This window comes from Copadichromis virginalis, linkage group LG23 (assembly GCF_057382275.1).
Source record: "Copadichromis virginalis isolate Kocher_CV1m ecotype Utaka linkage group LG23, C_Virginalis_male_GT1.1, whole genome shotgun sequence".
NCBI classification, from domain to species: Eukaryota; Metazoa; Chordata; class Actinopteri; order Cichliformes; family Cichlidae; genus Copadichromis; species Copadichromis virginalis.
The window spans coordinates 29,175,814-29,192,368 of record NC_140639.1 but is presented as its reverse complement, the minus strand read 5'-3'; the positions used below and the strand labels follow the sequence as shown (position 1 = coordinate 29,192,368).

At 39.6% G+C, this 16,555-nt stretch overlaps 1 protein-coding gene across 1 annotated transcript; it reads right to left on the bottom strand.

The window, feature by feature from the left end:
* Positions 1-61: 61 nt before the first annotated feature.
* On the bottom strand, positions 62-3,694 carry ccdc28a (coiled-coil domain containing 28A). The gene is made up of 6 exons (XM_085447774.1): positions 3,615-3,694; positions 2,875-3,067; positions 2,571-2,752; positions 2,282-2,436; positions 1,979-2,001; positions 62-1,886 (listed from the first exon to the last, which is right to left on the bottom strand). Exons 2-6 carry the CDS (start codon positions 3,027-3,029, stop codon positions 1,832-1,834), a joined length of 570 nt encoding a protein of 189 aa, XP_085303900.1. The 5' UTR covers positions 3,030-3,067; positions 3,615-3,694; the 3' UTR covers positions 62-1,831.
* Between the last annotated feature and the right edge of the window lie 12,861 nt (positions 3,695-16,555).

Here is a 16,555-nt window from a genome sequence, read left to right as displayed (position 1 = left end):
ACTGTTATGACCCTATTTACTCACTTCTCTATTATCTTAGTTTACAGCTGCAACCAAGAAATTCAGACAGAGAACTTTATTGAGAAAAAAAACAAACAGGTTAAACACCCCAAAAACATGGGTTAAAATACAGTGTCCAAGAAAAAAGAAAAAGAATTTACAATCAAAGCAGCATCAAATTATCTTATCAAAACTCTGAATCCAAACCTAAACTCACCTAAAATCACTTAAAGTTTAGAACCAATAAGGCAAAAAATGATTAAATTAAGGCTTGTTTGTGATGACAACATTTGGACTGTTTAGTCTTCTCCAGCGTCAAAACAACACACCAGTGATAACGTGTGCAGTGCATGCTGTGTGTCGCATGGGTATGTGCAAATATACTGAAATGGACCAAGTCCACTCTGCAAAAATCATATGCAAAAATCGCAAACTGGAATTAACTACTCTCAGTACTCACCGGGTCCTTGTGTTATTTTTGGCTGGTTTAAGAATTTTTAAATCTATGCTGCTGTTTAAAGCTCTAATACTGAGAAACAATTAGAAACTAATGCCTAGACTTTGAAAAGTCCAGCTCTGTTTCTTACTGTGAGGAGATCAGTGCAACACAAGTGATCTACATACGTCTGATTAATGTCAAAGGAGCACGTTTACAATCACTTTCAGGTGAATGGCATCACTTTGGTTAGCAATGTATTGCAAATCTAAACTGCTTGGAAATGAGTGAACGCACTACGGCTTGGCTTTAAACAATACAGGGATCCACCAAAGCCAATATAGAAAATACAGAATACAGCACATTAGCTAAAGATCTCAGAGAACACAAACCTCCCTTGGATGCAGCCACGGCTCAGGTAAGTTAACATCCTGCTGTCTTAGTAAGATCAGACCAGAGAGATTTCCATTCAATATTAGCTATTGTTTAAAAAAAAAAAGAAGGGGAGGAGGAGGGGGGGGGGGGTGTAATGTGGTGCATCCCTATTAGATTACTTTACAATACATCCCTCCCCCTGTACAAACAGGGAACGCTTTGTTGCCATTTCCATTGCAATACATACAATCAACACTGCTGACACCTTATATATGAAGGATAGAAACTACCTAAATCAAAAATAAATTAATGATTTGTTTAAAAAAGAATTATATGCCATTAAATGTACAAAAAAGATTGAAAAAATATAGAAACTACTTTCATTGCTGAAATTTTATTTATTTATTAAATGTTAAATTAGATATTTGTTTTAAATTGCTTCTGCATTTACTTAGTAAAGAAGTCTGGATGCTTAATAATTTATGTGTATATATATGCATATTCAATTTTTTTAGCCCCAGACTTACTTTTTTTTGTTTTTTCCCCATTTGTTTATGCATTTCTGCTTCATTGTGCAGACTTTTAGCTAAAGGCAGCCACAATATGTGACAGAAAAATGCATAAAGAAATGTTTGAGGAAATGAGTAAGTAAAAACTTTCAAATGTGTAAGTCAGCAAGTTAAAATTAATATAAAGGTAAATAAGTACAAAAGCAACTTAAAGCAAATGTGCCATATATGGTCAATTTATTATTATTGTCATTTTTTTTTTTTTACTATATTTTGGTTCATTTAATTGCATATATACATATATATATACACATATATATATATATATATATATACAGATAGATAGATAGATAGATAGATAGATAGATAGATAGATAGATAGATAGATAGATAGATATTTTGCATTTATTTATTATGGCAGTTTCAACCCCCCATACTTATAGACCCCCATAGGTACTATAAATGAAATAGTCGGCTCAAATTTGATTGAGAAATGTTGGGACGACGGAAGTCACACGCTCGCAGTCCTCGGGATCTCTTGTGTGTCGGCTAGATTCAGTTTCTGACTGGAGAAACGATGTCAAGAAATACAAAAGTTACAGGAGCTGTTAAACGTGAGCTTATTTCAAACGTATTAAGGGCAAAGACAAAAGGATACATGGAAGAACTCAGCTCCTCCAGCTGTGGAAAAAAAAATAACATGTTTTACTTCACTACAAATGCAAAAAAAATGATTGCAGAATGACATTCCAGACTTTATCCTGTTCAGCATGAAGCCAGCTGACTAAACTCTTTAAGAGTTTAACACTTGCCGGAGGATAAGCAGCTAAATCCTCACAGGGATACTGAGTAGTTACATGACATCAGTGAACGGATTATTTGGCAACACTGTTAAACTGTCAGGCAGCATGCCACGGGCTATGAAAATAATATTTTATGAGTTATGTCACAGTGGCCTTACATTAAGGAGCAACTTGTCCATGTTGGTGTCGCAGGCTGTTTTCCTCTGATCCTCGGGCATTTCATCCACCTCACCGTAGAGGTCAAAGTGCAAGCGTGCCAGCTTCTCCTGCATCTCTCTCACATGTTCCATTTGGTCAATAGAGCACTCATTGCCTAAGACAAAAACAGTCCTCAGTTATCCGTATCTATCATATCTCTCTCTAAGTGTATAGGATAATTTCTATTACTGGATATATGAAAGTCAGTGTGTGCTCTGGTAAAACGTTCCTGTTTTTAGTGAGAATTACCAAATGCCTGTAGTTTCCCTGAGTGGAAGTCGTTGAGGAGACTGAGCAGGCCATTCTCCATCTCCTGTACATCTGAAACATCTGTGAGAAAAGAGTGCTGGACGATCGGTGTTGCCTGGCCCTGGTTCTGACTAGCTTTACCACCCAAACCCTGCTGATACCTGGGTTTATCCTTCACTCCCCTAAAACAGGCGGAAGCAAATACAGGCAGAGTGAGTACAAGTCAACAACCCCAGTTCGGTTAAGGCTGGGTAAAACTGAAAAATATTGAGAGGTTAAATCATTGTAACTACACTGTTACTACCTCCTGCTCTTGTTCTTTTGGCTGGAGTGAGTCCCCGTGTAGCCAAGGTGCCGTCCTCCAGTGGAAGCGCTATTCTTCCGGCCAGAGCCACCGGACGGAGGCGCCGCGCTGGTGGAAGTCCTGGGACTCTTTCTTTTTAGCTTCCGCTCCTCCATAACTTCATGTTACGGTGCCACTTGGTGAGCTGACCGGACTGGATAGGTAAAAGACGAAAAGCTGACAGGTTGGACTGTAAATCAAAGCCCAGCCCTGTGGCTAACCGTACAGAATCAGCCTGGCAGGGCAGGCAGGCTCCGTACAAACCGATGGCTTTCGTGACTAAGCTAACGCTAGCTCAGGAGCTAGCTACTCGGCTAACCTTCAAACTTCTGACACGGCGTTTAAGCCACACAGCACAAACATAAGCCGATAGATATATTTACTCCCAGTAGCAGCTGAGAAGGGTATACGTTACTTCTGTTCGTGACAGGTTGTCCACTAGATTAAAACATTTGAAAATTCATAGTAATTTCCGAATGTACCCCGCAGGTTAGGTGGCTAGCTTGCAGGTCCAAACTCTTGAAAACTTCCTGTTTTGGTAGGACGCAACGGAGCAGATTGGGGCCGAATTCCAAACCATAACGCTTCACGGCCACTATCCATAGTCAAATTACTAAGTAAAACATGCTAAATCGTGTTACACAACAACGTGGTGCCAATCAAATACAAGCAAAGCTTTATAAAAGCACAAATATACTTACTTTTGAATAAAATAATTTTTTTGACCTTCTCTGTAGAGTCCTCCTGAGGCCACCAGGGCTGCATTCCATTATAGTTTGATATGCTCTCACCGATTTTAGTACTATTTGTTCCTTGAATATTTACAAGACATTTAATATCATTCTTAAAATTAATTTCATTTTAAATGTACTTTATTAATTTCGAACATTTATTTTAGTTGTTATTTGTGAAGTTTTATATGTGAATGCTTGTTTTTATGCATTCAGAAAGAGGAATTTCTTCTTTCTTTCATGTTATTTTTTATATTAAGCACATTTTATGTAATTATTTTAAGTATAACTCTGCAGACTCGGTTATTAATTTCGTTTGAGTGAGCTAACTATGGGTATTATAGGTAGCTTAAAACTAAACTAGACTACAAAAAAGGAAAAAATAATTGAACTGATGTGGAGAGGTTGGAAAGCTAACTAAAACAAAGTAAAAAATATAGAGGAAATATAGTTCATTTTAGTATCTGTTAGTTTGGTAAAAAAAAAATTATTACAGCTTCCTTGATGAGGCATTAATGGACATGATTATCGAGAAGACAAGATGTCTACAAGACTGCGAGTCAACTGCTTTTAAAAAGTTGTCTGTTATTATAGTAACTCTGGAGCTAACAGAGGAACATCACCAAGCAACATCTCCTCTACTTTGACTTCAGTGTAGTTGCGTAAAGCAACCACAAGAGAGCGATAGGTGAACACCTAATAATGATGCCCTGCCTTTCCCCTTTTCTTAATTAGGAATTCTTTGCTGATAAACATAATGAAAAGAGGCTCTTTGTACACTTTAGTTGTGCATATTTTCACAAATATAAACGAAATTAAAAAAACCCGCTTAACTGAATTCCAGACAGACTATTCAACTTTTTATTGGCAACGCCAAATATTTTGCACTCAGTGAGCATCCGAGTGTGTGTGTGTTTAGAGGTGTGTATGCAATGCTATTCCAGTCCTAGTCTTGAATAGCTTCATTAATAGCTGATTTTATTCACTTTTACTGGAACATAATGAAGAAAAAAAACCCAACAAATTCTTCTGATTTTCGGCATTTGCGATTGCATTGCTGTCCCTCACTTGTATTGATAAGCTGGCCTTTGTGTTACTCAGTAGAGAGAGAGAGAGGGAGGAAAAAAAGGTAATTCAGGAAGAGGGAAAAAACAACAACAGATAAATGCTTAATGTGAATTACAAAATGAATTTCAGTTTGCATCTAAAAACCCTAACTTCCTGCCAAAGGGGTCAAGTTAAAAGTATGACCCAATGAGGATATTTGAAATATCAGACTGTTATATGCTCTTAAAAGATGTGTTTTTCACCCCCACCCCCTGTTAAATGGCTGGGGCTGAATTCTGTGTGACACATCAGGCAACCCGCAGATGTTTTTCTGATCTTGAGCCTCTTGATTTAAAGCTCAGGAAATGACGCACCGTAGATGCGTTGATGCAAACACAGGCTGTAGATCAACCTCGCTGACGCTAATATTCCATTCACGCACATTAACTAGATTTATTATATTTAAAACTGTAGCTCAATTGCACCATGGAAAGGCCCAGTGCGCTGTTTTAAGTCTGCTCAATCCTTCCAGCTCCTCTCCATTAGTTCCAGTTCCAACATCAGCTTTCCTCATAACTGTTTTTTCACAGCGATCGATAATCAAAAAAAGTGAAACAAAATTCTCAGAATTCTGGAAAACTACCTGGCGTGGAAAATGAACTTGAGCTGGTGGGTAATTTTCTCTCTCTCCCTCTTCCCATTCCCTCCATCCTCGCTGCTCGAGTGTGTGTTTACTGCGTGACAGTGGCAGAGTGAGTTGAACCAGGATAAAACGTTACAGATGAAAACATTTAGACTGTCGCGTCCACGCAGCCATTAAGTTAGCAGATCCACACACACACACATATATGCACACACGCATGCACCTATCTCTCATCAGTAATTGCAGTGTAGGTGCTGTTTGGAGAGCTAGCTACTAGTTACAGCCAGTTCATTCTTTTCTCGTGTGCACGCCTGCTTGAATATGCATTGGATTGTAAATGAATGACAACTCGTTTAATTACACGCTCGCTCTTATTCCTAATTCTAAGTTAGCAGGTCTTTTTTCCCCGATGTGGCGTTATTCGGGAATTCTGTCAGACAGACTGTCCATATTAAAGGCTACAGTCTGGGATTGCAACAGATTTCAGTTAAGCTGATATGTGACTGCGTTTAATAAGAAGAGCTACACAACCTCATTTCAGTTATCCGTGTTTTATGAAGTTATTACTTCACTAAAATAAAAAGTCTCTCTCTTTTTTTCCTCCGAGGACCTGACCCATAATCAATGCAGAATATACACTGATGTTATATCAATCAGGAATAAAAGCATGAAGGACGTTCTGTTGTTTGTATTCATGCTCCGCGCACATCCGTGTTCGATACTGCATGTCCCCCAATGTGACAGGACACACATGAGACTTGTAGGCAAGACACTTTGTGTGTGTGTTTTCATTCCTGCAGCTGTAACCCAAAATAAGGCATTTAAAAACAAACAAATGTCTTCATTAATACAGACACACTTGACCCAAGTGTTTTCTATTAAAAAAAGATGAAATTTATATCGTTCTTGGTCTAGTGTATGAATAAATGTTCTGTGTGTGAGGGAGCTGGACATCTCGTCCTTGTCTTCTATTTGTCTTCCATACAAGGACAGGGATCAACGTGCACACAGTCACATAAACAACACGTGCAGTCTGGGATTGGCTGAGAGGAACGAGGAAGAGATAAGAAATGAGAATTTCTTAAAAAGTAATTTTTTTTCAGTTTTCTTCAGTAGAAATATTAAAGCACTGTGGATGTGATGCTGAGTATCCGATCACTTGGAATCACTTACACACTAAAAAGGATCAAAACAGGGACTAATCGGGCAAAAAAAATGGCTTTAAACTGTTCTCAACATGTCTGCGATGTATGTATGGAAGACGATTAGAGCCGCTGAAAATAATATGGCTCATGATTCTGGCTTTTCTTTCTTTTTCTTTTTTTTTTTACATAGTTCTGATTTTTTTAAAAGTCAGAATTCTGACTTCAGTCTCTGGATTCTGAATTTCTTTAATAGTTCTGAGAAAAAACAATTGTAATTAAAGATTAAAGAAACATTTCAGGGAAGAAATGACTAATCTCAGAATTTAGCCTTTTTTTCTAGTTTGGAGAAAATATATTATTAAAGTGGAATCTGGGGGGGGGGGGGGGGGGGGGGTTCAGAATTAATTTTTCCACTCAGAATTCTCAATCAAGGGATGACCTAAATATTATATATGTATTTTTTGTTTGTATTTCAGTGGCTGTAATCCTCTTCTGTACGTATGAGGTCAGGCATTAAAGCTGGTAGTAACCTCATGCCCTATTTTTTTATTGTACTCTCCTGCTACATCGAATAATACAAATAATAATAATAATAATGATAAATAAATTTTTTACTGAGTAAGCGATAATTTCAGAAACATGTTGATTAATCTTGGTCAGTAAGGATGTAAAAGCAAGCTCAAACACCTGACACATGAGTGTTAACTACCAAAATATGAGCTTTAAGAAAAGATTTTGAAACCAAATGTGTTAAAGTTGAGACAGAATCTATTTTATCCGTCGATTTTTCACAAAGATGCACAGGCAGTTTAAACAGTATGTTCGAGTTTGAGAAAATTGTTAATTTTGAGTGATTGTTTATGTGTATTATATTTGTGCATATTGGACAACATACATGGATACGGATGTATGTGTGATAGCAACAGGCCCTTCAGCTGCATTAGCGTGTAACAATTAAAAAACAATCATTGGAAAAAGCTCTAGGTGAGAAATCAGTTCAAGGACTTATTAAAACCGATCAGATAAAAGATAATTGATTTTATTAAGAACTTAACAAAATTAACTCTGAACATCTAAATGGTCTAAAACCAGCTTTGTGATGTATATTAGTAATAAAGAGGTGTTCATTTTTGTTCACATAACTAGAATCCTCATATACTGGACTAAAGATGTAAGAGGAAGGTCCTGGAAAGAGAATTTTGGATCTAAAAGACTGCAGTTAAATGCCTTATGTAGGAGGTGCTGACTGTAAAATGTTGCTCCAAGAGTCTCTAATATTTAATATTTCATTTATTTATTATATAAGTCAATCAGGATCTCACTAATTCCACCCAATTTTCATCTGAGACACTTTGGTCATGCCGCATATCCTGGTATCTCCTCCTAAACTTCCGTCTCCCCCTGATTGAGTTCTTCCCCCTCTCCTCCTTCCTCTTCTTCCCTCCCTCCCCCCTCTACCCACTGGCCTCTTCCTGTCCTCCTCTCACCACTCTGTAGAGGGTCCAAGTGACATTTGGCTGTCCCCTGCCTCGAGGGGGTCCAGGAGATGCAGACGTTTTTGGCAGGCAGGCACAGGGAAGCCTAGGGGTCCTGACGGGGACTCCTGGACTAAGAAGAGAAAAAAAGTACACATCATAAAATGCACCCACAGTCAGGAACACACATACGCACTTGGGGTGCACATGCAAAAGCTAGCTAATGCGCAAACAGGGGAGAGCTGACACGTGTTAATGTGTATGCACACTCGTGCACCCACCCATCAAAAACATGTAATGAAGGCACAGTGGATGGTAAATGTGAGAAGGCGAGGGAAGCTGCCCCCTGGGATTTGAACTGTTAAACTACTGAGTTTTCCCAACTGCTTCCATTCCCTGTCTTAGTTAGGATTAGATCCTTATTTAACAAGGCCTGTATGCTGGTAGTTATATGGGATATGTGATAAAACAAGGACATTTCTGCCTAACTATGTTTTTATCCAAGTGCCAAACATACTTTGATATGAAGATACATTTATTTACGATTTTAAAATGCTTAAAAAGAAGTCTAAAGTTCTGTAACATTGGCTGAGCGAACATTCCGGTTAAGATCGAATCAGTCAGACTGTCCTTGTTTCCAGGTTGTCAAACACGGACAATGACCAGAGATGGGCAGTAACGCGCTACTTGTAACGCGTTACTGTAATCTGATTACTTTTTTCGAGTAACGAGTAAAGTAAGGGATTACTATTGCAAAAACGGTAATTAGATTACCGTTACTTTCTCGTAGGAACGCTGCGTTACTGCGTTACTAAAACCGTGATTTTTTGCGAGAATGTCTCATGACAATGACGTAAGTGAGTGCGACGGCTGTGGTAGCTCGTGTGTCAATAATAGAAAACATGGAGCGAGGGATAGAATACGATCGTGCAGCATTTAATACTTGGAAATACCGACATTACTTTGAATTTGACTCTTTAAAAAGCGACAAAAACATAAGCGTACGTTGTACACTCTGCATCGGAAGAAAACTTTTTTCTATGTCGAAAAATTCCACTTCCAACCTGAGCAAGCACCTAGCACACTGCCACAAGAATGTTAAATTGACAGAAAACCCCCAGGATCCCCTCACTGACGTGACCGCTGTGGCTACCACATCTACTTCCACCGGGCAAACCTCAGATGGACCCACTCCTGCTAAACAGGTTAAACTAGACGTAAGAGCGACAGGACTTAGTGCCGCTGAACTGAACAAGCTCGTCGCTGCCTATATCGTCGAGGACATGTTGCCGATTTCCACTGTTGACTCTGAATCATTCCGACGCATCGTAGAAAAAATACCAACTAAAAGTGGTGTCAAGCTGCCCCAGAGAAAGTCATTTGTAGGATACCTTGAGAGAGAATATGACAAAATGAACTCTAACTTGAAGGCTACACTCGAAGAGGCAGAGTTTGTTTCCACCACTGCTGACATCTGGACGGTAAATAATAAAAGTTTTATGGGTGTAACAGTTCACTGGATTAATTCCACATTACAACGCAACAAGGCCGCTCTAGCATGCAAGAGAATTAGAGGCAGCCATACCTATGATGTAATTGGAGCAGAGATTGAAGAAATCCATTCATCATATGGACTACAAGGCAAAGTTATTGCCACTGTAACGGATAATGCATCCAATTTTGCCAAAGCATTCAGAGTATGTCAGCCCTGTCATTTGGAGTCTGAATCTGAAAATGAAGAAGGTGATGACGAGGAACCGACCTTTACTGATGTCATAGAAGCTCTTTCAGCTGCTTCTGGTGATGCACAGTTTAGCCTCCCTCCACACTACAGATGTGCATCGCACACAATTAACTTGATTTCAACAAGCAATGTTGACAAACATCTAAATTCCTGTGCAGACACCAAGGCTGTATATAGGAGTAGCATTGCAAAATGTTCTGCTCTTTGGACTAAAGCAAGTCGATCAACATTAGCCTCTGAACAGGTGGAGGAAGTCAGTCGGAGGAAACTAATGGTACCGACATCCACAAGGTGGAATTCCCTGTATGAGGCCATTTCTAGAATCATCACAATTCCCTTGAATGAACTTAATCCCCTGTGTGTAAAACTGGGAATCAAGTGCCTTAATGAAAGGGAGTACCAGTTCTTGAAAGAGTACTGTACTGTGATGAAGCCCCTGACAGTGGCTCTGGACATCTTACAAGGGGATGAGTGCACCTACGGGGCTTTACTGCCAACACTCACAAGCCTGATGTCAAAGACGCTTGCCCTGAAAGATGACCTCTCTAGAATGACAGCCAGCCTTCCAGATGTCATTGTAAAGGTAAGATTATTATTAATTGCTTTGGTTGGATTTGTTAAATTTATTATACCATTCACAGTGGGTGGATGTTATACTTTGTTTTAAGCAGCGGGTACAATTATTAAAATGATAGAATAAAAGACCAAGTATTCACCCCTTGTTAAATATCAGGGACATTGATCATCATTAATCATGAATATTAATCATAATATCAACAAAAGCCTCAGCCAAAATTAAATCTCATACAGTATTGATAATAGAAAATATAGATGGTTTAGAGCTGTAAAGCCCACAAAATAATGACAATAGGTAATTATATAGTAAAATAATTTTATTCTTAGATGCATCATATTGTATGTTACAGGCCATCAAGACTCGTTTTGATGCTGTTCTGGACAGCCAAGAAGGACTTCTCGCAGTGGCCACTTGTCCCAAGTTTAAACTTCGTTGGCTGAGAGATGAGCGTAGGAGAGAGTATGTGAAGGAGCTCCTGATAACAGAGTGTCGTAAAGCTGCTCCTGCAACTGAGAACACTAATGTGTCCCAAATCCCAGCCAGCCCAGCCGAAATGGACTTTTTTGAATTTCAGAATCAGCCCACAGAAAGCTTCTCAGCAGAAAAAGAAGTAACTGACTTTTTAAGGTCAGGCTATGAGCTTGAGATTCTGAATCAGTTCCCAAATCTCAAAAAGATGTACATGAAATACAACAGTCCAACTCCATCCAGTGCACCAGTGGAACGGCTGTTCAGTTTAGGTGGATTGGTGCTTTCCCCAAAAAGGAACAGAATGTCTGATAGAAGGTTTGAGAAGCTTCTGCTGATGCGATATAACCACTGTTTCAGTCCAAAAGAAAACAATAAAACATAGGTCTTTTTCAGGGTTGCCACAAACTGAGACTGGATTAACAGCCTAAATGTAGCATGCAATAGCATTTTCTGTTTTTGTAATCTCAATATTATGCCTCTCTGCACTTTACTAACTGTTAAAAGATGTTATTGTTAATTTTATTTATTTTATTTACTTATTTTTTGCTGTATTTATATGAAAGGATGTGTGTGTGTATACACAAAAATAATTTATGTTATATGCTGGAGTATGCAGAAATATAGTTTAAGCCTTTATTTTCTTAAAATATGGTGTAATGTGCAGAAATATGTTCAAATGTTAAACAAATTTATTAAAGTCAAAGACTGTTGAATTTAATTAAATTTTTGTTTGATGCACTGTTTATAAAGTTAAGATTAAAAGTAATAAACAATTTTTTAAAAAGACACTTTTCCATTTGATTCACTTTTATATGATGGATTATGCAGAAAAAATAGAATTGGCCCAAAAGGTCTATTGCTTTATCACGCATTCAGGTAGTGTATCATGTTTTTTAAAAGTAACTAAGTAACTAAGTAATTAATTACTTTTGAAAATAAGTAATAAGTAAAGTAACGGGATTACTTTTTTGAGAAGTAATCAGTAATCAGTAACTAATTACTTTTTTCAAGTAACTTGACCAACACTGACAATGACTTCTCAGAGACATGAGCAAGGTCACTCACCACACTGTGGCACCGGTTCTGGATCCAAATCATATTTTTCTAAATCTAAAAATAGTGTTTTTTTGATCTCTAAGCCAGAAAACCAAAGCAGAATAAAGTGTCCAAATGGGACATGAAGCACAGTCTCCTGGTTAAAACACTTGTGATAGATTCAGACTTAAAGGATCATTTTTAGTCTTTTCCAAAGTTTTCAGGCAGACTTGGTTATATTACAGAAAAAAGGCCATTTGTTCATTTACACTTACTAAAAATGAAAACGTTTTCCACTCCAAAACAAGTGTGGTGCATTGCAACTTACAATGCACCAGATTTTAGTTTGAGCTTTTAAAGATTCAAAGTTTCTACTGCGCTGTACTTCCTGTAAGCTAAGAATCTGACTGGGAGGCAGAGCAGATGAATACTTTAACAGAATTCAAAGTAAGACTCAACAATGGGCAAAACCCCTGTATGACTTTAAAACACAGAACTGATGGGGAAACAGCAACAGGTGTGCAGGTGAACTGCGCAGCTGGGTGGGTGTAACAGGAGCTGAAATGACATGCAAGGGATATTTTGGATTGTGAACACACAAAGGTATAATGAAACATTGTAGCACATATGTGAAGTACCTGTGAACCCTTATTTATCTTTTACTAAGTCTGGGAGAAGCCCTTTAGTTGGTCTACTGTCTGAAACAAGCTATTTTATCTTGTCTGCCTTTAAGGCCACCCTCCCTTTAAGGGTGTTTTCACATCTGCGCTGTTTAGTCTGTTTAAATCATTCTCTGGCTTAGTGTTGCTCATTTGTGCAGATGTGAACACTGTAATTGTAGTTGGGTGTCGAACAAAACAACCACGCCTAGATGGTCTCTGTCTGGTTCTAAATGATGATCTGACATCGATCCGAGCCAGCTACCAGGTGTACGCTGCAAGTCTGAACTAAACTAAAAATACCCTAAGACTACCTGTCACTTCCAAACAACTGGTGTTGAACAGTAGGTGGGACAGGCTTTTGTCCTCTCAGCCAAAGCTCTGTGCTCGAAATGACCCACAGAATCACATAATCAAGAGTGAAAAAAACTCTAAACTTATTGTTCAGAGGAATCTGAAGCCTGACCCGAAGCCTTTTGAGCTTCTATATACACTGACCACACTATTTGAGGTCAGTGAGGATCCAGCCCTGTAGCAGTATACAGTATGACAGAAAGAATAGAAGTAGCCACTAATACTTTACAGTATTAGTGGCTACTGTAATACTTTACAGTAGCCACTACAGTATTAGTGGCTACTATAGAATCAAGCTTCTGCTGCTGGTTTATGGTTTTGGGGCTCTGGTATTCTTACTTCTTCCAAACCACAGCCCCATTTTTCCCCTCATTAAAACTTGTAATTGTCAGAAGTGATGCTGACTCGACTGACATCAGTTGAGGCAATTTTATCAGATTTCTTTGAGCTCCCTCTGGAGCTCTAAACAAAGTATCCAAAGGAGGCCAAAGAAAGAGAAAACATGAGTTGCTGGGATGGACAGTTCTGGTGGTGTGGCTGTCCTCTCCCATCACTCGTGTACCTCTGAGACCACTCATCTGTCTATTTTCCCTCTCCACTCTCCTCTGTCTCCCGGGTCTCTTCAGAGAGATAATACGCTGGTCATCAGGGGAGCAACAGAGCGAGGGGGGATGGAGATGCAGGACTAATTGCGGGGTGTCGTAGCTCAGCGGCGCGGCACTGCCCACTGTTTTGGCTCAGCCGTAATTACCTGGTAGTCACAGATGTTTCGTGCCATTGTTGAATGCCCAGACAGAGAGGAAGGGATAGATAGATGGACGGAGAGGTGGGGGAAACAGAAAGAGGGAGTGTGGTTTCGCCAGCCAGCTGCAAACTTCTGCACACGAGCAAAGAAACAGCTACCAGACACTTTCTCTCTCTCTCTCTCTGCATTTATTCATCCATCTTTTTTCTTTTTTACCCATTCTTTTATTCATCTCTTTCAATCCATTATCAAAGCAACCCTTTTATATTTGCACCTTGAGTGTTGATGGGTGATAATAATTCTTTTTGTGCATGTGTGTGTGCGGGGTGCAGCCTTCCCACTGAGGCAGAACAAAGTAGCGTAATAACTCAGACACTGAGCTGACCCTCTCTGCCGCTCTCAAGTACACTTAATGGAGGTGTGTGTGTGTGTGTGTGTGTGTGTGTGTGTGTGTGTGTGTGTGTGTGTGTCTGAGCATGCATGTGCATCGTGAGTGTGTCTGTCCGTCTGCTGGATTTGAATATGACTGCACTTGCATGTGCATACTTGACAGTGTGTGTGTGTGTATGTGTGTGTGTGTGTGTGTGTGTGGATCCCTGTGTGTGAATGTATCCTGTTCTCCAGTGTGTGTGTTCAAATTGCTGATCCCCTCCAGGGGTGAATTGTTATGGCTGCTGTTCTGTTGAAATTACTGTTATTTGTTTCCTTTAAAACAAGCTAATTGCAGCATAGCCGATTGCCGCGCGCATGTGTGTGTGTGTGCTTATTCGTGTGTGCGTCAATTTGTTTGCTTCCTTGTTTATTGTTTGTTTGTGTTGCATTGCAGACCCCTCCAATTTCTTTAGCATGGACACATTTTCACTCCGGCGTCAAAACTCATTCTGCTGCAGCTGTTGGGTGGCAATTTGACTTTTTAGCCAATTCTCCCGCCCCATGTTTTTTTTTTAAAAAAAAACTCTTCTGCTTAACAAAAAGGAAAGGAAATTATGTGCACATAAATTGTATTACAAAAATAAATCTCTCCCTGTGAGAATGAATCAATCACATTTAACTCAGTTCCTTTTTATTAAGTGCTGCAATCATTTACTAAACGGCCTTGTTTGTGCCTTCTGAAGTATTTTTCTTCCCAGTGATAAAACTCTTGTTAAAATACTACTAAAAAGCACTCAACACCTTTTTTTTTTTTCTTCTTACGCTTATCCGATTCAGGGTCGCAGGGGTCTGAAGCCTATCCCAGCTGCCAAAGGGTGAAAGGCAGGGTACTCCTTAGACAGGCTTCCACTCTGTCACAGGGCTAACACAGACAGACAGACACCATTCAGACTCATATTCACAGCTCACCCATACATGTCTTTGGACTGTGGGAGGAAGCTGAAAACACGCAGACTCAACACAGAAAGACCCAAGACGAGACTCAAACTATGGACCTTTTCTGTGCTCCCACTTCCACAGACCCAGACTTTCTTGTCCTTAAAAAACTGAGGAAGATGGATTGGAGAAAGATTTTGTGGAAGACACTTCTGACTTGGGTGGAGTGCAGGGCTGGGGTCCTCCATCAATCTGCCAGGTGCTGATTCTGGCCCACAGTTCTAAGGAGGGTAGCTTTGCACAGTTTCCAGACTCGACGGCAGCGTTACAGATCATGCTGGATGGAGGATCCCACTGCTTCTCCCTCCTGGACTAGAAATAGAGAAGGTTGACAAAGCCTGGCTGCAGAAGACATCCATCAAGGCTCTGAGCTCCAGGAAGCAGAGTTGGGGGAAACTACATGTCTTAAAGCAACTTCAAGCTCTTGATTTGCTCTTGCTGGTGGTTGAGAGCTGTTCTTATTTCTAGTTGCAGCTGCATATTCTGCCAAATTCTTATTTAGGAATAGCCACAAAAAAGTGTTGAGGGTGATGGTGTGACTTATCCTGTGATACCAGGCAAATTTTGTGGTGTGGGCCCAATGGATAACTCACGAGTGGACTGAAGAGGAGATGATCCAACAGAGTCACGGTCCAGTTTAACTTAGAAGTCATCTTCGGAGGAAAACTGACAGTAAAGAGCATCAGGTTTCATCAGGGAACCGGGACAGTGAGATCTGAATCTGAATCTCCCGAAGAAAGATTTAGAAGTTGAGGTGAATGTGGTGAGCAGTGTAGCTGCCTGGCTTTAATTCCACATGAATCTCCTGTAGAAGTTGAAGAATCCAAGAAATTATTTTAGTTCTTTGCCTCTCTGCCACTGACACCTCAGGGTCCCGCTTGTTCGCTCTTGAAAATGTATCCAAGGATATATCTAAATTGACACTTCCCATCTTTGACAAGTCAGAGACAGATCAGCACTGACAGAATAGGTACTCATGGTCTGTTTTATGGAGAACATGAAATGCTGAGACCAGAAAGGGAAGGCAAAAAGGAGGAGGAGGCAGAGACCGAGAGGCTACTCACCTGAGCATGTTAGCATAAATAGTCAATAATCACAGCTCATGTCCAAATTGAGACCCGGTAAAAGTTTGACTTGTTAGCAATTATATTTACTATACTTTAATATTTACTAATTAGAAATTAATACAATGCAAAAATGAAGTATTGAATTAGCTAAACTGAAATCTTAACCTGACGATTGTGGTATTTGAAAAGTCACCAGATCCTGAGGCAGGAACTCTATATTTTAAATTGATTTCAAATGTATATCAAAACATTGATAACTACAATATTTGCACTCAGACAGTAATGTCAAGCAGATGCAGTGTGCATTTAAATATGTGATATAATGAAAGAGACTGGGGAGGAGAGAGCAGCAACAATGAAAAAAAGAAAGTGTTGAGTGGATTAAGCATGTGTGTGCATGTGTGTGTCAGTGTTAAGTGGGACATCTCAGACAGACAGGCCATCCTCTAACAGGCACCCTTCTCTGCCAGGCAGGTGAGCCAGTGTCTCTTTATCTGTCTCTTTCTCACATACACGCGCCTCTGCCAGCTCCTTCACGTCCCCCTGTGCCAGGTATGTCTACGTGCCGTCTTTGTGTGCGA

What these genes read in the sequence shown, in the direction of transcription:
- ccdc28a (XM_085447774.1), bottom strand. Translation starts at nt 3,029, where the DNA reads ATGGAGGAGCGGAAGCTAAAAAGAAAGAGTCCCAGGACTTCCACCAGC. An exon ending in CAAAAGAACAAGAGCAGGAG is followed by an intron (nt 2,753 to 2,874) that starts GTAGTAACAGTG and finishes CGCCTGTTTTAG; the next exon opens with GGGAGTGAAGGATAAACCCA. An exon ending in TGGACAAGTTGCTCCTTAAT is followed by an intron (nt 2,002 to 2,281) that starts GTAAGGCCACTG and finishes TTTTTTCCACAG; the next exon opens with CTGGAGGAGCTGAGTTCTTC.